The sequence below is a fragment of the Porites lutea genome, chromosome 3 (assembly GCF_958299795.1).
Source record: "Porites lutea chromosome 3, jaPorLute2.1, whole genome shotgun sequence".
NCBI classification, from domain to species: domain Eukaryota; kingdom Metazoa; phylum Cnidaria; class Anthozoa; order Scleractinia; family Poritidae; genus Porites; species Porites lutea.
This window is the reverse complement of record NC_133203.1, coordinates 4818079-4839100: the sequence shown is the minus strand read 5'-3', so window position 1 is coordinate 4839100 and position 21022 is coordinate 4818079. Positions and strand designations below refer to the sequence as shown.

Below are 21022 nucleotides of genomic sequence, written 5' to 3'. Positions count from 1 at the left end.
TAATGAAAAATTTTGGCTGTGGGAACTAAAAGCTCTATAAACGTATCAGTAGCATAGAACACGGAGGGTTTTTCAAAGGAACATTTTAACTTTTTCGTCACAAAAAAAGCTCCAACGGTGATCCAAATCACCGACAATTTCGAGGAAGCATTGTGACGACTTACATAAGGCTGTATGTCTTGTAAGAGAGAAAAAAAACTTTTAAATTATGGTAGTGTTGATTAGAAATCTGCAAAAGCGTATAGTTTTAAACATTCCATTGATTTTGCAGAATGCTAACACTCTGGTAGACATCTTAAGGATCAACCACTTCGATGTAAACCTCGTTTTTGTGGGAAAAGGTTTTATAAAGAGCTTGAATTTAAGATATAGGAGAAGAAATGTCACGACAGACGTTCTTGCATTTCCGTATCTTCAGGTAAGATCATCAAAAAGGAAAGGCCCTTTCTTCCTTGTGGTAACCATAAAATTTTCAAATGTGCAGTGCAGTCATTTGATGCAGCTGTATATGTTTTGTGAGTGATCTCAAAACTTCTCAATTCAGATAGATCTCAACAGCAAGGACTTATTAGATGACCTGGCAATGGAAGGGAAGGATTTCCAAAAAATGGTCTTAAGCAGTTTTTTGAACACTCCCAAAAAATGGTAGTGGTCACCAAGTAAATTCAAGGATTGTTATAGACATCAGGAAACAAATTTATTTAATGACTGTTTATTTATCATGTTGCTCCATGCAAGAGAATCGAATTGAGTCTTGGACTCTAAATTCCACACGGTGGATTCCGGATTCCAGGTACTGGACTCTGGATTTTTTGTCAGTGGACCTTTGATTCCGGAGTCCAAATTATACTTAGTGGGATCCGGATTCCTTGTGCTGTATTCCGGATTCCAAAGCCTAGGATTCTGGTTTTCACAAGAGAATTTTCCAAGATTCCAGATTCCACAAGCAAAAATTTTCCAGTTTCCAGAATGTAGATTTTCTTACATGGGGCAATATCACTGTTCTTTTCACCAGTTACCAAAGCCAGGAGTCCTACCACAAATGCCATTGAAGCCCCATCAGTACACACTGGGGGATATTGTCCTTGGAACTCATAAAATTACTGAAGATTGTGAATCTGATGGAATTGAGCTAGATACTTATTTACCAGTAAGTCATGCAGCATTGTTGTACTCAAGTTTTGTTTTGCATATTTCTTACGAGGGCTATCACAGTGGTTTATGGACTGCAGACTATGGACTGGGCATCCCCATTCCATGCATACTGTACTCCTATTTTGCTTCAAAATCCTGAATCCTAGCCTCTAAAATAAGACAAAAGCTGGATCCTGAAAAACCTATTGAGGCATGAGAACCCTCTGGGCATAAACATTGACTAAAAAGCTATGGAACATGAGTTATACATGTAGCAACCAGACCAAAGAAGGCATAATGGTAAATAATGACATTTACAGATAAAGAAAAACTTCGCGTTTATGAAGGCTTTTTTTACTGCACCCAGTCCATCGTCCACATATTTTGACATCCAGTCCACATTTTCTATCCATTCAACAGTTCACTGTCTGTTGTCTGTCTGTTGTCTGTCTGTAGTCCTTGTGGTATATTGGCCCACCTGACACAGAATTTACTGTAATGTTTGAGTCATAGGACACCCACTCAGTAAAGGCTTGTAAAGTAAAGGTCTTTTCTGTGTTGTACATCCTCAGGTTATTATAACACATGGTCTTTGTCACTTACTTGGGTATACACATGAGACACAGGATGAGCTAGATAAGGTTGGTCAAATTTCCTATTGCTTTACTGTGGTCTTTTCTAGGCAGTTACCTCAATATGTGTTGATTGTTCATCAGTGACTTCTAAGAACCGGTATACTGAATTACCCTGATTAGGTTTTAAGACATTTGAGGAGTACAATGGGGTTAGCAATGCGACCATCAAAAAAGCAATAAGTTTTAATAATTATGTGTGTTTCAGTTTTTGGTTCATTTCTTTGCTGTCACTACTACAAGACTGCAACAAAAAGTTTCCTGATGAAAGTTTTATGGGGGACACAAGTACTCAATGTCTGATTTCTCTAAACATGCATAAGGTTTCCTAAATACGGTGTTAAAAATTCAATGTCAGAAGAATTCGAATTATTTTTACAAATTCATTGAGTTGTAATGATTGACGGCAATAGTTAAAAGGAACCCAAAATTACTGTAAAAATAACGTTTTCACTGCCATCGGCGTTCTGCATCTTAAACTCGCTATTCCTTTTTTTCTTCAGATGCGCAATAAAGAGGTCGAAGTATTAAAGGAATTTAACAGAAGAACTGGCTTCAATTCAGTGCCTGTCACCCCGGAAAAAGTTGAACTCTTCAGGTCTGTCATGAATATTACAAATAGGAAAAACCTAGCCTGTACCACAGACGAAACTAAACTCTCGTTAAGTCCGTTTGCGAAACAGCACAGGAGACCCATCTGTGTACCAAGATTTGAGTTCGCGCCATGATTGGCCTGTTGAAAAAGACAATGTCAATTTACCAATCAGGATAAGAGGAAACCCAAACGCACTTCCGGTAATTCGTTGAGTCCGTTGGGGGCCCAGAACGAGGATATCGGCACTGCTTCGCAGACGTTACTAACCGAGGTTAAATTACGTCTGCCACTTAGGCTAGAAGAACTTCTGCCGAATAACGGACTGAACAGACGTTATCACGGTTTTCGACGCCACCTTGACGAGTAGGCAAACGTGTGAGAAATTACAGTGTTTGTATCAGAAGCTAGTGTGGAATAATTTCCGTAAAACGACTGTTCTAAAAAAATATATGACTTGTAAACTAAAGCTAGAAAACAAAGGATTGTACTAACAAATTTTGGGGGCGTACCTGTGCTTAAATTTCTTCAGTGGCTTGCTGTAGATTTTTCATATATTTGTCTGTAATTTTTCCCGGGACTTTCTTACAGAAAAATGAATAGAAAATTTAAATAAGTGGTTCTAGGTCTTCTAGCCCATGTAACGCCCTCAATTTTTTTCAATAGATTCCGTAGGATTGAAGCTTTAGTTTACAATTCATATATTTTTTTTCAGAACAGCCATTCTACGGAAATTATTCGACATTAGATTCTCAAGCAAACACTGTAATTTCTCACGCGTTTGCCTACTCGTCAAGATGGCGTCGAAAACCGTGGTAAGACCAGTCTATTGGTTTTGCTTTACAAAAAGGCGATTTTGTTTTTCACTTTTCGTTTGATTTTATTTGTAGGATTCCCAAAGCACCACAAGAGAAAAAAGGATTCGATGTTTCATTAGTAGAAGAATAGTTCTGAAGGATATAATAGCGAGTTGAGGCAACCAACATAGGGTCGCGTGCCAAAGAACACTAATGGATTTCAACGGTTTTCGGCTTTTTAAAACGTAAGGCCACTCATCACCGAATACTCCCGTGAAGTATCTCTTAGCATCTTCTGAATGTCTGGGTACGTTAGCCAAAACAAGAGGCGGTGCTTACATTGAGTTTGCACAGACATCATCTTCAATAAACGTGGTGCAAGGACTCCAAGTGTTTACACGAATCTCAATAGTGCATTGGGGTAATAAACTGCAACAAGTAGCGCTCTTCATTTGCTGAATGAAAGAAGTTTCAAATTAAGCTGCTTAAAACTATTTCTTATGCGTCAACCTTTGGTTAAATAGTGCAAATCTTGCATTCTGATTGGGTGACACCCTTGCTATTTATCAACTGACAGAACGCTTAGAGAAACGAAAACGGGTTTTCAATAAATGCTTGCTTAAAATCACCGGACAGTGCTCTTAAATTTCCATAAGAACACTGTTAAGAAATTAACTTGAAAAATTAGAAACAGCTCAGTTTAGCTTAGCCTACGAAAACATCCGTTTCTCCTCGCTCTTCGCCGCTGGCGACGTTTCGCGAGGAACGTCCCTAGCGGCGAAGAGCGAGGAGAAACGGATGTTTTCGCAGGCTAAGTTTAGCTTATTTTTGATTAGCTGCCCTGCGAGCTAGTCTCCCCCGCAGCCGTTTTTTGGGATGTCACGAAACGTTGCCCCTAACGTTGCTTGACATCCCAAAAAACGGCTGCGAGAGAGACTACCTGGGGGAGTCATGAGAAGTCACGCAAGAGCCGCACACCAAAGGAGACGCGAAAGGAGAATTTGCTCGCAGGCTATAGATTAGCCTACAGCATGCCATTTTGCCCAAGTGAAGCCGGCATGGTCATGAAGGACCACACATCACCCTTGTAAGTAACCTCTTTGTTGATAACTGCATCTACTCTCCAGAAGTACTGCCGACCGTCTTCCAAAGGAGCTGTGAGTTTCATTACGTTGTCTTCGTCCATGGTTATTCCTATCTTTTTCAAATCATTTGGAGTAGAACCCAGGTAGACTTCATGAATCATTCCCTCAAAACTGTTCAGCCACATCAGCGCATCTCGGGCAGCTGCTTTTACCCCAGGAGCTTTGTTTGGCGGGACCGGGTTACTGGCCTTAAAAGCAACAAGACTTTAGTCTATTTTTAACTCTTACTGAAATCCTGAGAAACCGTAGTAAAAATAGAAACTGGAGATATTGAAAAACGAACAGTTCCATTAAAACGTCCAGCGTAAAGTGAAAAGCGCATATCTGAATTCTTGTGCGGCATATCAGAAATGGAACGCGGCGAGCGCATATCTTGAATTCAGCGGACTTCGCCTGGTAAAAGCTCAAGGAGGTATAATTTTTGCTTGCTAGCCGCTCCAGAATGTAGACTTTTCCTCCACAGAGTGTGTTCCGTAACTTTTGAGTCAATAAATATGACAAAAGAGCAGGTTAAAATGAGGAGAGTAGTCTTTGATTGGAGATGTATCGCCGACCGGCTACTTGAAAACCTAAATTAACCTTTTTTAAGATGTGATACTACCATAACAGGGCTACCAACAGGGTCGTATTGACTTATGTACTGGGAAACGTATCGTTTCACCCGAAAGTCGATTCGCCTGGGCTTAAGTCCATTTGCCCGATGTTTATTTGTAGTTCTTTAAACCTGAAGAAAAGTAAGAAAATGAAAGACAGTGGCTGCACATGTGAGTCCACGGCTTTTTACAGTTAGAACTTTACACTCAAACATCAACGTAGTGGATCGTTGCTGGAGATCGCTAAGGTACATGTGGAAATCAGCTTTATACACATTCATTAAGTATCTTGAATATGATTATCGAGATCACTAAGATCGCCGATTTAGATCGCTGGACCTTTTTACAGCAATCAGGACTGGATCGAATTCAAGCTTAACTCAAAGACATCTCTGATAGGCCGTGTTGTAGTCTGTTGAGTGTTGTTTGTCATCGGGAGAATCGCTGTTGGGCGAAACGACCAGGGGCACCCAACGACAATTTTCGGAAAATATCTGTTCGGAAGACGATTTGAGATCAGAATTTGTTGTTAAATTTCTTGCTTGCCTACCTCTCCTAGGATTTTCGACCCCCCCCCCCCCCCCTCCCAAATGGTATAATTGCCCATTTTTAACGGATTTTTACCCTAAAAAGGCCACCTAGAATTCTCGGGAGCCTTTTTCCTGACTGAAATTTTCGAAAAGGTAAGTTTTGATCCCTATAATTTTCGGATCACTAGACTTTCAGCTAGGAAATCCGAACAGATGAAAAATTTTTAGGGGATAAAAACATGCCTATATCTACCGTTTAAATACTAAATACGTTCAACAATGCTATGTTTCAGAGGTTTTGAACTATATTCTCGTTGGGTGCCCCTGAAACGACTGGCTACAATTAAACACCTCCAATTACCTTATATAGCTTTCTTCCAGGAATCCAGTATTCAGTTTTTGTCTCCTCAAAACTGTAAGGTCCCACGTTATCGTTGATGTACAATGAGCCCTGCTTTGGTCTAAAGTCCATGTTGTCCGGATCCATTAGTTGCTGTCGTACATCACCAATAACATTGCCTGTGAGGATACCATTCATGTCGTAAAGCACACCTCCGTGTTCACCGCCGTTTGCAACGTCGGCGGCGTTGTACACGACAGCTGTGTTCTGATTGACTTCAACGGGGTTTTCTCTCACGTATCTGAAAAATGACAAATTTCCAAGAATATCTACACTGTACTTGTGTTTGAGTATCAATTCATGATTCTGGGAAACTGCCGACCTACCCCTCCCTTAAGCTAACATTAACACTTACTTCTTATCTAGGGCAAAATTTTAGCTTAGGGGAGGGGTAGGTGGGCAGTTTCCCAGAAGCCTAAATTGATCCGTGTTTGACAGGTGTAAAAGAAGGGAATTTAAGCAAAGTCGTTTTTGAGTGATGCAGGTCAACCGGAAGTGAAGCGTTTTCCCCTGTTATCGTATTTATTCGATTAACCGCCCTGGGCGCTTATTAAATTTTTGGACCTAGAGAGTGGGCGCTTATTCGAGGCTAGGCGCTTATGAAATTTTCACCATTTTCAACAAGTGAAGTATGTTTATTTTGCAACAAAACAATAAATGCTAATAACAAAACGCGAAAAAGTAACAAAGCAGGTTTCTGTAAAATACACTGAAGAAAACTCCGTCCTCGGGGAAGTCTCTTATTAGAGTTTATTCACTCAAGTGGGTGGGGTGGGGGTGAGCGATCATTTGAGTTTGATTGGGAGGAGGAGGGGGTGGGCGCTTATTCGAGGCTGGGCGCTTATTAACGTTTCTGCCTTTAGGGTGGGCGCTTATTCGAATAAATACGGTATATATCTTGACACTACCACATTCGTAATGCGTAGTGTCTTTGTAGTTTTAGAGACGACTTGCCCACAAACCACTGCCGAATTTTGCAAAACGTCCGCTTCCGGTTGACTTGTGTTTCTCAAAGCCGTCTGTGCTTAAACTCCCTAGAAAGGAATATTGACTCCCCAGGGACTGGGCGTAACCGGCATATAGGCCTGTAGGTCATTGGCCTACAATTGTTTTTAGTTAACCATAATGAATACGTGTCGTTGAAGGCACGCATTTTTATTTGCTTTGAGGAATTTTCCAGAGGTATGCAAAGTTTTCCAAGTCCGTAGGCTCTATTACCCGTCGCTGTTCGGGAACTGAGCCCGAGCTCCTCTCCTCTGGGGACAACCTCGTCCCCAGGGCTTTCCCTAGGGCTCTTCCGCCCCTTCTTATTTTCTCTATTAGGCGTTATTTCGCGGGAAAACCACTGATGAAGTCGCAAAATGTCTGTTGTTTTCTTAGGCAAGAGTTTTCTTTATAGAGGTGTTTGTTATGAGATTCTCCTCTGCAATAATTCGAAGCAAAACTTACTTTAAAACACAGAGGGTACACTTCTCGCTGCCATCATGATCCCCGTCCTTATCAAACTTATGGAAAACCAAGTTATGGTCGACCATGTGTTTATATCCTTTCACCATCAGTCCATTTGTTCTCCAGACCACATTCTGTTTCATTGTTCCCTTTTCTCCCGTCTTGGGCGGTGCCCCGTCAAAGCGCAGCCCGTATTTAGGACTGTAATGAATCCAGTTTTGCTGTAATATGATATTCGTTTGACGTTTTCTCATCACCTGTATTCCAGCGCCGTCATGTTGCAGCATACCCCAGCACTGTCGACTAATGTCATTCAGCTTGGCCACAGAGGCAAAACCCGCACGGTATCCTACACTCGCGCCATTGAATCGCAAGGTGTTTCTGATGAAGTTGTCTCCCTTACTTTGGGACACCACGGTTCCTGCACCTATGGTGATAGGGTAACATTGTTAAGAGCTACTCGAAGAGCCTACAATCCTTATCTCCGGAGTGCTAATACGCATGCACGGCACGCATGTAGTCGGTGTTCGTTTGGTGGTCCACTGAAAATGAATGGAATGCAAAGATCACAGTCTCGCACATTTGGACCTTCTATCAGTGGTAATCTGATTACGTGGACGATCATGCACTTTATGATCTTCTAAGCCTTAGAAACGACAACGGCGACGGCAACAAAAACTTTAAAAGTAATTGACGAATAAGCATATCCGGCCAACAACTCGTGCAGCACACTTTTTTGTACATTTTTTTCCGTCACTGCATGACCTCAACGTTAGTTTTTTTCAAGCGACAATTTATAGCTGACGTAAAGACAGGATGCGTGACGACAAGCGGGTTGGAGTAATCGCGAAAAAGTTTGAAAAAAAGCCAGGTTTTTTTAATTGTAACGTTTTCGCTAAAACTCCATAATGAGATTGAAGTCGGACTGAGGTCTCTTTGACCAACCCCTGAGGGAACATACTCCTTTTTTACGTCCTTAGTGGTTCTTGCACGTGGAATGTCTAACCATTTGTTGATTAACTAGCAATGTTAACTCTCTTCCTCTATCAGTTTAAAGATCTAGGATTAAGACAGACTTCGAGGTAAGGCAGGGGAGGTAGTGGGGGCGCTCACTAGCTAAAGTAAAGTACCTCTCATGGCTCCGAGGGCGTAGTTTTTGGTCTAACTAAAAGATGGGGTAGGAAACAGTCCCTAGATCCATGGGTCACTGAATACCGCCTAAGATACCACGAAACCTGAGGGAGTACTACCTTATATAGGCCATATAGGTATGTGCCTTCCCAAAGGGTATGCTTTTTGCGCCGTTTCGGTCTGAAAACGGCTGTAGACTTTGTCCATTGTGGTCTGGAAACGGGTATGGCTTTCGAGGGAACTACGGGAGTATATGAGCGTATTTTTCGTTTCAATTCCAAATGAATAAGAAAGAAAGAGCATTATGAGAACTCGAAATGGATTTTAAGAAATCTTCTTTGTTGGCGTAATTCTAATCTAAGTACATAATGACGTAATTTCTGTCTATGAAGACAGAAATAGGATATCTATTTAAGAGGCTAGGTTTGAGAACTGTTTTGGAAAATGGCATTTTTGGCCTGAAATAGGGTCAGGATTTCGAGAATTGGGTGGCACACCTACAGCAAGAATTACCAAGAGAACCCCCTTCCTCCGGGCACGAAACCCACCACAGAACACAGACGACAGGTTGATCTAATTGTATTAAAACGCGATGGGTTACCTCCAGTGGCGACATCCATGTTATTTCCAGTCCAGTCATTGAACTCAAATAAGTTATTTTCCACCAGGTTATCCACACCGTTATACTCCAACGCCATTCCATCTGTGCCATAAAAAGTGTTGTTTATTATCCTGGAGGTACCAGTGTTACTGACGAAAACCTTCGTCCACTTAGGAGGCGAACTGTCTTGTAGCATGCGCCGACTGTATGACGGGAAGCGAAAGTTCAATGAATGAAGCGTTAGGTTGTTGACGAAGTTTTTTCCGGTGAAGGAGATGGCCTGTAATGTCGTCGCAAAGAACGTCATATCTTTAATGATCACGTGACTGCTGCTGGTGATGGTGAATGCAAAAGACTGGACCTTTGTGAAGTAATAGAAGTAGGCTATGTTTAGGCTATACTGGATTGCTTTACGTGCTGACAAGTGGAGTAATCCGGCATAGTATGAACACCTATATCAGATTATGGTTTTCGTGCTGGCGCAAAACCTAACCGGTATAGTGTTAACATAACCTTAAACAAGCTGACTGCTGGCAAATAGACATTTTTAGCTTGTATGTTTAGCCTGTGTACAGATGTCCCCCCTCCCTCATGAAAAAATCGGGAGAACAGACGTCTGTGAATCGCCGTCGTTAATCGTGTTAACATTGCAACCAATCAGAGGCTTTCCCAAACATTCCGGGGAAACGGGAACACGATTAACGACGGCGATTCACAGACGTCTGTTCTCCTGATTTTTTTCTGAGGGAGGGGGGACGTCTGTACACAGGCTATGTATGTTTTGTTTTCCCGTTTCAGACCATGTTATGTTACCCCAAAGAACAGTTTCTTTCAAATGTCGTCGTACCCACCGTATTATGTATGCGTAATTTATGAAAAGACAGTGGTGAATTACCTTTAAGAACATCACGTGGTCTGAATAAGGAAATTAAAATATTCAAGCCGAAGAGGTCAAAGAGGTCTGTTTAGGACGTTCAGGTGCTACCTTACGGCGGTTTCTTCACAGGAGGGTGGACACTGTCCACAGGAATGAGACAACCACACACAGTCTTTCTATTCCTTGTAAGTATGTTTTAAAGCGTGCGTAGATCTTCACAATTCAAGCCCCGCGAGAGCTGGAGGGAGACGCGAGTGAAGTCTGGGTACTAGATCAGAGTATACTATATCACTCTGAAGAAATGCGGTTGGTTTAGTACCTTTCCTCTGACGTCACGTCCCTCCGGTGAGCCTCCATCTGGTGTCATGACGTAGAGCGTTTTACTTGTTTTGTCGTAAAACCACTCTCCTGGATTATCAAGAAACTCGAGCTTATCTTCCAAGAAATATATGCAGTTTTTAGGTTTGAAATTCAACTTAGGGCCAAGGTCATCCCTGTATGTAAATCTGTCACCACCTGAAGTAAAAGAAAAACATCAAAAGCGAACAATTTTAGTTGATATTGCCACATGAACTTGTCCGATTGAATTGCTTTTGTCATCGTATAGATTCAATTCCCACTGAGTACAATTAATCAGTTTAATTGTCATCTATTTGCAGAAATACAAATAAAAGAGATAAACAGAAGTACGAAAAAAAATGGTCACATCTATCTTTTCACTGAGAAATCATTCACAGACTCAAATATTACGAGCCTCTCGCTTTCATTCAATTCCAATACTACACTTGCCACTTAAGAAAGGTATTGAAGAGAACTACAGTCGAAACACGTCCCGCATCTTTTGGGGGGATCTTTACTGGGCAGGCGCCGGTCAGCAATTGGCTAATTTTTTCCCCTGTCCCTGGTTAAAGTCCCAAAAGTCTTTGCGGGCTTAGTTTCCTTCCCGTTTCTAAGCGCCCGGAGCCTGGTAAGGATTTACCTATCTGGTGCTTTAATACTCGTCTTGTGAAAGTGCAGAAACTCCCAACATTCAACACGGCCATTGCGCCAGTTGCGTCCAAGCCACTCTCAGCCAGCTTGTGACTGCCTCCTCCGTCTATCATGAGCCCGCGAGTAGATTGCGTCGAAGAATGCGCCCAGTTCTGACTGTCAAAGATAGTTTTATCAGACCAGAGGGCGTTCGGCCAGCGGGCGTTTGTCATCATTTCACCGTCGATAAACAGCTGCCAGATATCTTGTTGCAAGACTGTCTTATAGGCACCTTCGGCAAATTTCTCCCATTTCGAAGGGTTCAGCGGTACAGTCCCATCTACTGTAGTAGTACCACTTGGGTCGCCGCGAATAATTATGGGATCGTCTTTGGTACCATGTTTGTTCATGATCGTCACGTCCTCGTGGTAACGACCAGGTTGAATGACACATTCGTCGCCAGGCTTTTGGAGATTGTCAACGCAGGCTTGAATAGTACCAAGTGTCTTATCATAAAACCTTGTAAAGCTGCTTCGTTTTACACTATCCGGAACACTACCGACGGAAAAGACTTTGGCGGTGACTTGAATTATTACTATAGACATAATACTCGAAACCAGAAATAGCTTGAGTTGAATTTCCATGGGAGTAATTGAACGCATTTCTTACCCTGCCTTTTTTAGTTCACTGAAAACCAAATAAAAATTGGGCACTAATTAACCTTGTTTCAACTGAGGAATAGAAACACCGACAACGATTTTTAAAATCTCTGGTCGGTGTGACCAATAAAGCAAATTGACGGTTAAGAGGAACCAAAGGTAAATCTGACCAAATCACCAACCTTGTAAAAGGTTAAGAGCTGACTTCATACTCACCTGGCTTTAACGAAATACAAGTGTGCTAAAAAAAATGCGCGATTGAAAAGCGATTGAACAGCTGATTACTAGATGAGAACTGAATAAAAGCTTGAACAAAAAAAACCAACTTAACTTGTAATGAGCTTTGTCGCAGTCTGGATCCAATACTTAAAACGTGTAAAAGAATATAAGGCCTGTTATGTACTTGCTCTTAAACAAACATATTACACCATCGTTTTGCCTGTAAAGAACAACTAACCGATCGACCGACTAAAGTCGCTCAAAACAACTTAGTTTGTTCATTAGAAAAAAACCTTTTACTGCTCTATGGAGTTGTCTAGTTTTTGTCAGTAGCACGAGTTGTGGGGAATTAAAATACCTTTTCAAATGTTTTCTTGAGGGCAAGGATTTGGATTTAGCTGGAAGACAGCTTAAAAATGAGAACTAAATTCCTTGATGTTTTGAGGTGTTAATACCGGCTTTATAAGTACACAAAGTACCTGAAAATAATGGGCCACCAAAATGGATTCCTTATTACATTGATTGACTTCGCGAGATTACAATTGTTTAATTTTGTAAAGCGTTCGGAAGTATGCAGTATAGCCTGTCATGGTTTCATCGTCGGTCATGTAATCTGTCTGTATACAGCGAAAATACTCAAGCTTTGCACTCAAGCTTGTCCTTTTCCTTAAGGTGGCTTATTACAGTTTTCGGATGAATACTATCGACTTTTTTAGATCGAAACATTTTTAGCAACTGAAGTTCTCTACTCAAATTTTAATCACTGAAATTGATGTAAATTGTCATTTTACTACCTAAAAACATTTTATTGGGGAGGATAACGCGAAATATAGTGACCGCGCGCCCAAGAAGGGGAGTGGAAACTAGACCATTAAAGGCTTTTTCCTTAAAACTAGCCGTACGACCATCCGGCAAAGTTTGGCAATAAGTCTGTGTTTAAGGATTAGTTAGTCTCCCCCGCAGCTGTTACGAGTGCTCTTCGCCCCCCAAAAATTCGCTTCAGCCAGCAAGAAAAAAAAGGAATCGAAGGTGAAGTCATGAAAAGATGAAACCTATCTCGCGCTTTCTTTCTTTACTTCATAATTAGCCAATAAGCAGTACTGGGCACAATTAAACGACTAATTCAGCTGAATAAGCTTTAGCGAAATATATTTGCTTTAGTAATATATACACTAGACACTATTATTAGTGAATTGTCCTTAAAATTAACTGCGCTAAATTGAAAAGAGCGGTCGTCTTTTAAATGACAGCTTTGTTGTAAAAGAATGATCTTTTTTCCTATCCTTAATCAATACAGCAAGTCCCCGACAAAACTAACTGTACACTGATAAATGAACTTTATAACTACTATTATTATTATTATTTTTTGCAATGAATGTCTCTAACCTTTCAAATAAACGTTTTGTCCTTTCAACATAGCTTTTTAATAAGAGAGAATGTTTGAAAGCTGCTAAAATTGGGCTTGATCTCAAGTTAACTTTTACACGATGATTTGAATAATCATACAAGGCAGAATGGCATCCACGTGCTCAAACGTTAGAGGAAAGGAGAGGCTAAAAGGCACTTGCGGATGCGAGCGATACAGCCTTCCATTTGAACTAGCCTTTTTGATCATTAAAAGAAAGTATTAAAAGGCTTTTTGCCTTTTGCGCTGTTTGCTTAAACTGTTTATTTTGCCAAAGAAAATAAATAAGGCGGTTTTTTTTAACAACTATTTACTCAACGAGGATACCTTGGCATTTTTCCGTTTGCCATCTCCAAAACGTTTTGTCTAAGAGAAACTTAAAGCAAGGGGCACACATACACCAACCCACTTGGACCAAGCTCCTTATTGGGGGGAAGAGGAGGAAAAACAAAGTGAAACAGCAAAAATCGGCGAGTGAAGCGAGCAGAGTGGTGGACTGGGGAGGGGGAGGGTGGCGCCACCCTTTTCTCTCCCCAGACTACCGCTCAGCTCGTTTCGCTCGCCGATTTTTTTTTCCTCCTTTTCCCCCACTGAGAAGCTACTTTTTGTCCTAGAAAATGAACCAATTCCAAATATGTGTGAACAAATGGTACTACAAGAATACGTTCTTCAATAACAGAGATAATTATTTCAACAACCTCATTTCATTTCTTTGTTTAGTTTGTCCAGCTGCAGTTGCTCTCCCACCCTTAGCGGTAATGGTTACGGAATTCTTTGTCTAGATTACCTTGGAACTGTTAGAGTGTCTACGTTTACTTAGCACCGGCCACTCAAAAGAGGCGGATGTTTTGATTTCGTTAACTAGATTTCCACAGCTGCGTAAAGACCAATCTTTCAGTTAATTACTGTAAATAAATCAGACTGAAACGTGACAATTTTGTCTTTTGTTCATAATAGGTTTTCCAGTACATTTTAAGCACAAACAAGCACTCTTGGACGACGAGGGGACTTCGCCACAAACAGGGCTTAGACGACGAAGGGACTTTGCCACTACCAGGGTAAGCTTTACGGACCGGATTTACAAAATAGTTCAAGAGAAAGTTGAACTTCTTTTCTATTAACTACCATCGCAACACATTAAGCCATTTAATTCTGATAGCAATTTGTAATCAGATTTTGCCTTCCGATTCGCGTTTGAAAAATATGTTAATCCACAGAAACATAGAACGACTCAATATCATCAGTTTTATGGATAAAAGGTTTTAAAAAGTTTTATGTATATTTTAAATCACCGACCAGTATACTTTAAGGACGATATCCTATCTGCCGCGAATTAGAATATCTTTTGAAACCACTAACCAGTCAGCAAGACCTAGGGCGCGATCCATTCAACCAAAATTCTGACCGGTCCGACCGGGAAAAGAAACTTTTCCGGTTGGACCGAACCGATCTATTGAGTTTTGGACCGAAATTTCTGGAAATTTTGGTTGAATGGATCGCGCCCCTACAGACCTAAAAAATGGTATTTTTCGCCTTTTAATGACGTTTAGTTTTCAATGCCTCGAATACACTCATATAGACGGAGCGGGGCTTAAACCATTTTTGCTGTAAAAGTAGGATCTAAAATGTGACTTAAAATAGGCCAGTCCGTGAAAACGCCGTGATACAGGCTGTATGGGAGTCGCTCTCTCCGCATTATGGGCTACTTTAAAAAGTTGATTGAAATTTTTTCCCACTCAGGACGGAGTAGACCTGGACTAGCGCGTTTCTGATTCATGGCTTCTCAAGCAGTTAAATCGCTGTTACTGCTAGGAGTTGTTGTCATAGTTACAGTACAGGTGTCTGCCAAACTGTTCTATGTAAACGGTCCTCAAGACAAGATCCAGGACTGCGTAGACAGCCTGACAGAGCCTGGAGACGAGTGCGTCATTCAGCCAGGCGTGTATCATGAACACGTGACCATCAAAAACAAGCAAGGCAGAGAGGGCAGCCCCATCGTTATCCGTGGTCATCCACAAGAAGAAACAAAACTAGACGGTACTGTTCCAGTAAAACCAAAAGATGGAAAATGGGTTAAAATGTCCAACGGTGCCTACAAAGCCGTGATTGACCAAGACATTTGGCAGCTGTTTATTGATGGCAAAATGATGACAAACGCCCGCTGGCCAAATTCCTTATGGTCTGACAAAACCATATTCGACAATAAGTACTGGGCCCATTCGTCTACAAAATCGACTCGCGGGCTTATGATTGACAATGGACAGCACAAGCTGGCCGAGAGTGGCTTGGATGCGACTGGTGCAATGACCGTGTTGAATGTTGGGAGTTTCTGCACTTTCACTAAAAAAGTATTAAAGCACAAGAAAGGTATGGGACTCGGATAATTGATAGTCGTACCACAATGAAATATTATTTTTACTTTGAAGAAGCAGCAGACTTTTACTGGGGAAATTAAGTAGAAGAATGTGTAAAAGAGACAAGCTAAGATGATTCAACTCAAACATTATGAATCTCACTTTCATACACTTTTGAAAAAATCGAGCCGCCGTTATTGAATTTTACCCGACTCCAATCCACAATGAATCTTCTTTAATTTTACCTGTTCACGCCCCCTTTTAGCTTTTCTTTACAAATTTTGTTTTCGTCTACACCATAGTTCTTTGAGTTTTAAGTATATTCTCTGATCATAATAAGAGCTTTAGTTGCCAGTTTGAAATTAAGCTTGAGAGTGACTCAAGAACAATCAGTATCGACCGATCGTTAGCTGGATCGTGTGGGCATGGCCGTGAAAATCTTAATTCTAACTTACTGCCGTTGTTGTACTTTCAGAAACACCTGACAGGTTTACTTATGAAGATGATTTCGGTTCTTCGTTGAATTTTAAGCCTAAAAACAACCAATATTTCTTAGAAGATAAACTCGAGTTTCTGGATAATCCAGGAGAGTGGTTCTACGACAAATCAAGCAAAACGTTATACGTCATGACTCTAAGTGGAAGCTCGCCTGAAGGAAGTGACGTCAAAGGAAAGGTACATGGTTGCCATAACAACATATTATGCATATATTCACTTAAATGCATCCATGGCCAGGGTCAACTCGAAAATTTAGTTCTCATATTTTCTGATCCAAAAAGTATGACCAGTTTTGTTATTTAAGACTATATTTGGCATTGAAACTGTTTCATGTCGTCTGTTGAAACGGTTGGCAAGGATGGACATGAATTGAAACTTGATGGGCTAAATTTTGCTTTGCTTGCAAAAATCACCAAAACATTATTATGATTGGTGCTCCTTGATAAAATTCATTTGATTTCTGTTTCATAACTCTACAAAAGCATTTTGTGTATGAGTAATGACTTTAGCACAGAATTGACTTAAAACAGCAATATCCTAGTCGTACCCATTGACGCGTCATAGTTTTGCGCGTACTCTAAGACTGTCTTCACACTATACTGGATGAGTTTTGGTGCCGATGCGAAAAGCTATCTCTTGTATAGTGTGAACAGCAACGGCCCGGGACTGTAGCAAGTCGTTTACACACATCGAACATCGCCCCAGAGTTGTTGGCCGAGAGGGCTTGGTGCAATAAATTCGTACTAGTTCTCACTCCTGAATATTTACTTAGGTTAAAGGGGTTTCCAGTCCTCGCTTTTAATAAAAGCGAAGCTTGAAGCGTGCGCGAGCGGAGCCCCATAGCTAAGAAAATTTCGTTATCTATCCGTCCGTGAACATTTGATAGTCAGGTGAACGAAAGCCCGTTAGCCCGTATGCCAGAAAACTGGGGGTGGTACTAAGTAGTCTCTGCAAGGCCGTGTGACGGGGAATCCAGGACATGAAGCTTGCGTTTGTCTTGTCGAAAGATTATCCAGTTGGAGGTAGCTAATGGAGTTTTTCTAGTGTAACAAAGTTGATTCTTTCTTTCGACATAATTTTTGATTTTTTCTTCATTGACGTGGATAATAGAGAAAGAGCTCCAAAGCGTGGCACATAAGTAACTCTCCACTTTACATATCGGCGTGGCTTCGCTCCGTTACAGAAATCGCGCCAAAATCACCGTTCGTGTGAGTGACTAGAAGCCCTATCTGATATGGTTTTGGTGCCGGTGCAAAAGCTCTAAGGTGTGGTTACTGATCTTTTTAAATCTCACTCCATTCAGGTACAAACCCTAGCCTTTACAATCACCGACAGCACTTATTTACTCATTAAAGATCTGACGTTCTTCGCGACCACGTTGGATGCCAGGTCAAACATCGACAAACTGGAATTAAACTCGCTTCACTTCAAGTTCCCGACATACAGTCGGCGCATGCTCCATGAGACCGACCCTCCTAAGTGGACCAAGGTGTTTGCTGGGCAGGGTAGTGTCAGGATCTATAACAACACCTTTTACGGAACAGACGGAATCGCTCTTGAGTATGGGGGTGTAAATGATACTGTGGAGAACAATCTGTTTGAGTACAATGACTGGAGCGGTGCAAACATGGTCAAAGCACAAGGAGGTATGAGAATAAGAAAATTTTTCAACCCTGTCCTAGCAACGGCGCAGGGAATCCGTAGAGTATTTTGACGCCCCCAGGGGTACCGTTCCATAGTCACGGTGGCCCGTTCAGGTATATGAAAGGGTAGGAATTTCACTAGTTGAAGTGTATGAAAGGGAAGGAAAGTTTGTGAAAAAATCGAGAAAATTTTACAGGGTTTGTGATGTATCACTCAAATCAAGAGGGAATGAGCTAGCTCACTCTTGTCCATATTTATAAGACAATGCATTTACAGTAGTCATTTTAATAACTGATGTAAAAATTCTAAACTAGGTTTGTGAAAAGGGTACCCATTCGTCAATGGAAATTATACGAAAATTAAGGGTACCTTTTTTGTCAAATATGGTATATAAAAGGGAAAGGGGCTGGACCTCGGGGCGGAGTCTCCTCGTATAAAACTTTGTAGAGTACACTCCCCAGGTTTATCTCATGAAATATGATAACATTTCGTAAACTTTGGGGCCCACCGTATTTACGATGGTGAGAGAAGCGAGATCCCCGTAAGATTCGTTGTTCATATTTCTTTTCATTCTCTTTCAACGTGGTGCCCAACGCTCCCTTCACAAGTGGACAGATTTCCCTTAAGCAGTAACGCCCGATTGCCAAGTTTAAGGTTTTTTCTTTACTTTATTATTTGTAGGGGCTGGAACGGTGGTGTCTCAAAGCCGTGGCGACAAATTCATTAGAAATACCCTGCGGAACAATGGAGCTAGCGTGGGATTCCGTACCGGCTACGCATCAAAGGCGAAGCTAAACGACATCAGCCGAACTTGCTGGGGGATGCTGCAACACGACGGTGCAGGGATACAGTCTCAAATAAAGCGCCAAACTAACCTTGTTATGGAACAAAACTGGGTTTATGACAGCCCCAAATATGGACTTCGCTTTGACGGAGGCCCGCCTAAGATCGGAAGACACGGTACTATGACAAGAAACGTGATCCGGAAGACCAATGGGATGATGGTGAAAGGTGACGAACATACGGTCGATCATAACTTGATTTTCCACAAGTTTACCAAGTCTGGTGATCACGATGGACAGGGAAGTAAATGTAACTTGTGTGTTCTTAGGTAAGTTATTCGCCACTTTAGAAAAAAGAAGGAGACTGGCGCCGAAATATTCCTGGGATCGTTACTGACGTGTCGGTCAGCTATTGGCCAATTTTTTTTTATCCCTATTAACAGTCCCAGAAGTCTTTGCGAAAGTTAACTCGCTTTCCTTCTCGTTTATTATTAAGTGAAATGTAGCTGAGTTCAGTGTAATTTGTTTAACCCTTTAATCCTTAATATCCACAAACAAATTCTCCAGACTAATCTACATACATTTCCTTAATGAATTAGTTGAGATAATTTGATGAAACATCAAAGCACTTTTCCCCTCGGTGATAACTTTTTTAAACTCTAATGAACTCCCATAACTCTGGAACTGGAGGTGGAATTCAATTTTTTTTAAGTCGATCGTTGCAATCTCCCGCCCTTTTCTCTCCCTAGCTGCTATTCCAGACGTTCAGATATTAATTAAAGGGTTGTACGAAATGAAGAGTGGAGAAAAAAAGGAGGGAAAAAGGAAGAAAAAGAAGAAGAGTGGAAGTAAAGGAGTTCCTTCTCCGTCTCTACCTGCGACCCCCCCCCCCCCCCCCCCCTTCTCCATCCACCCTTTGCTGTTTTTTCCTACTCAATTTTTTCTGCGCCGTCAGTGCTATCTGAAAGACTGAGCAGACTATTCAAAACCCACCTCACCCTCCCCCCCGGTGGTTGTTCGCCCGGGCCATCTTGTTCAGAATAAAAGGTGTTTTAGTTCAAGACTACAATCTCCCCTCAGATACGTGAGGCAAAACCCTGTTGCAATCAATCACAACACGGTGGTGGAGTACAATGCAGCAGATATCGCCAATGGCGGGGTGCATAACAAGAAACTTTATCCCATGAGTGGTAAACTCCTAGGAAACGTCATAGGAGATGTGCGAAAACAGCTAATGGACCCAGATAACATGGACTTCAGACCAAAACAGGGTTCGTCGTACATTCAAGACGACGTAGGACCTTATAATTACGAAGAGTCGAAAACCAAATACTGGATACCAGGCAGAATTCAGTACAAGGTAACAGGGGGCCGTTTTTGTCTAATATCCTGTGGATTTATTTATTATTATGCAGTCAGTACACGGTAATCCTAAAAGCTGCTGGGCAGTTGTTTTCTGTGGTACGGATTATTCCTTATAAGGTCTTTATTTAACAAATTGACAACAATTTTCCTTCGTTTGTATTACTCGTTCATAGAAATTAGGATCATTGTACGACCTTATACGTTTCTGGGACACTACCCACCTCCCCCTTCCCTTAAGCCAATATTAACACTTACTTCTCACTTAGGGCAAAATTTTGGCTTACGGGAGGGGTAGGTGGGCAGTTTCCCAGAAACGCAAAATGATCCGAAAATTGTTGTCGATTTGTTTTTTACCATAACACTGACAATTTTCGTAGCCTGGATACAGTCGCCCCCTCCCCTCATAACATAAATTGGACTAAGGGGAGGCTATATGCAAAATATCATTTTCATTGAAGTTATGTGGAAAAATTGTGCTCAAGAAAGGGAAACGCACTCGCGCCAACACTCGTCATTTTCATGGTCTATGCGCATGCTCAGATCGATCATTGCTCTCGACCAATCAGCGCGAGAGAAATCCTTTGTCAATTTCTCACTTTTCCAATGCTAATTTAAATTTTCCTTTCTGGCAATTCAAGGCCAGCAATCCTGTTCCACCGGACGGCGCCACTAAAGTAAAAGCAGCCAGCAGAAATGTGCTGATGTGGCTGAACAGCTTTGGGGGTAGAGCCCATGTACTCTACCTGGGTACCTCTCCAAACGCCCTGAAACAACAGGGTGTGGCCAGAGGTGAGCAGAACGTAGTGAAGTTGAGGAAACCGTTAGAAAGCGGCAAGGAGTATTTCTGGAGAGTCGATACCAGGATTAACAACAAGGTTACCTATAAAGGGAATGTGTGGTCGTTTAAGACCATCTAGAATTGAGTTGTTAGATGGAGAGAGGTTTGTTGGTGTTGGGTGAAAATGCTACCTTTGAAATAAAGATGCTGTAAAAATAAATAAATAAATAAAAGGAAAAATATGCCAATCAAGAAGTTGAGTCTAGTTGAAATGATTTGTTTTGTTTTGTTTCCATTCCCGCTTCCATAAACTTCTCCAATTGTTTTATAGGTCTCCTTACTTTCTATAGTTTGTTTAGTTAAGCCGCCAATGCTTTTGGGAAAAATTATTTTGATAGTTATCCTCACGGTGTTTGATAAGTTTGCGAAAGATATAATTTATTGGGAATAGTAAACAAACATATTGAA

The 21022-nt window shown here is 41.4% G+C and overlaps 3 protein-coding genes across 3 annotated transcripts; 2 read left to right on the top strand and 1 right to left on the bottom strand.

The window, feature by feature from the left end:
- The first annotated feature begins 169 nt into the window (after positions 1-169).
- Positions 170-3847, top strand: LOC140929296 (endoribonuclease YbeY-like). Its single transcript, XM_073379101.1, has 5 exons — positions 170-418; positions 1016-1150; positions 1707-1775; positions 2270-2364; positions 3249-3847. Exons 1-5 carry the CDS (start codon positions 209-211, stop codon positions 3304-3306), a joined length of 567 nt encoding a protein of 188 aa, XP_073235202.1. The 5' UTR covers positions 170-208; the 3' UTR covers positions 3307-3847.
- A 120-nt stretch (positions 3848-3967) lies between these two features.
- On the bottom strand, positions 3968-11455 carry LOC140929295 (uncharacterized). The gene is made up of 6 exons (XM_073379100.1): positions 10861-11455; positions 10201-10397; positions 9005-9365; positions 7273-7699; positions 5785-6064; positions 3968-4488 (listed from the first exon to the last, which is right to left on the bottom strand). The coding sequence occupies exons 1-6, from the start codon at positions 11453-11455 to the stop codon at positions 4180-4182; spliced, it is 2169 nt and encodes a 722-aa protein (XP_073235201.1). The 3' UTR covers positions 3968-4179.
- Positions 11456-14880: 3425 nt separating this feature from the next.
- On the top strand, positions 14881-20759 carry LOC140929294 (uncharacterized). The gene is made up of 6 exons (XM_073379099.1): positions 14881-15500; positions 15963-16162; positions 17289-17631; positions 18311-18740; positions 19492-19771; positions 20415-20759. Exons 1-6 carry the CDS (start codon positions 14909-14911, stop codon positions 20691-20693), a joined length of 2124 nt encoding a protein of 707 aa, XP_073235200.1. The 5' UTR covers positions 14881-14908; the 3' UTR covers positions 20694-20759.
- The last annotated feature ends 263 nt before the right edge of the window (positions 20760-21022 follow it).

Excerpts from the sequence above, each read along its gene's own strand:
- LOC140929294 (XM_073379099.1), top strand. The coding sequence starts at position 14,909 with ATGGCTTCTCAAGCAGTTAAATCGCTGTTACTGCTAGGAGTTGTTGTC. Across the intron at positions 16,163-17,288 it reads GAAGTGACGTCAAAGGAAAG|GTACAAACCCTAGCCTTTAC; the intron begins GTACATGGTTGC and ends CACTCCATTCAG. Across the intron at positions 19,772-20,414 it reads CAGGCAGAATTCAGTACAAG|GCCAGCAATCCTGTTCCACC; the intron begins GTAACAGGGGGC and ends TGGCAATTCAAG.
- LOC140929295 (XM_073379100.1), bottom strand. The coding sequence starts at position 11,455 with ATGTCTATAGTAATAATTCAAGTCACCGCCAAAGTCTTTTCCGTCGGT. Across the intron at positions 10,398-10,860 it reads AGTATTAAAGCACCAGATAG|GTGGTGACAGATTTACATAC; the intron begins GTAAATCCTTAC and ends CTTTTACTTCAG. Across the intron at positions 6,065-7,272 it reads TGTACCCTCTGTGTTTTAAA|ATACGTGAGAGAAAACCCCG; the intron begins GTAAGTTTTGCT and ends GTCATTTTTCAG.
- LOC140929296 (XM_073379101.1), top strand. The coding sequence starts at position 209 with ATGGTAGTGTTGATTAGAAATCTGCAAAAGCGTATAGTTTTAAACATT. Across the intron at positions 1,151-1,706 it reads AGCTAGATACTTATTTACCA|GTTATTATAACACATGGTCT; the intron begins GTAAGTCATGCA and ends GTACATCCTCAG. Across the intron at positions 1,776-2,269 it reads CACAGGATGAGCTAGATAAG|ATGCGCAATAAAGAGGTCGA; the intron begins GTTGGTCAAATT and ends TTTTTTCTTCAG.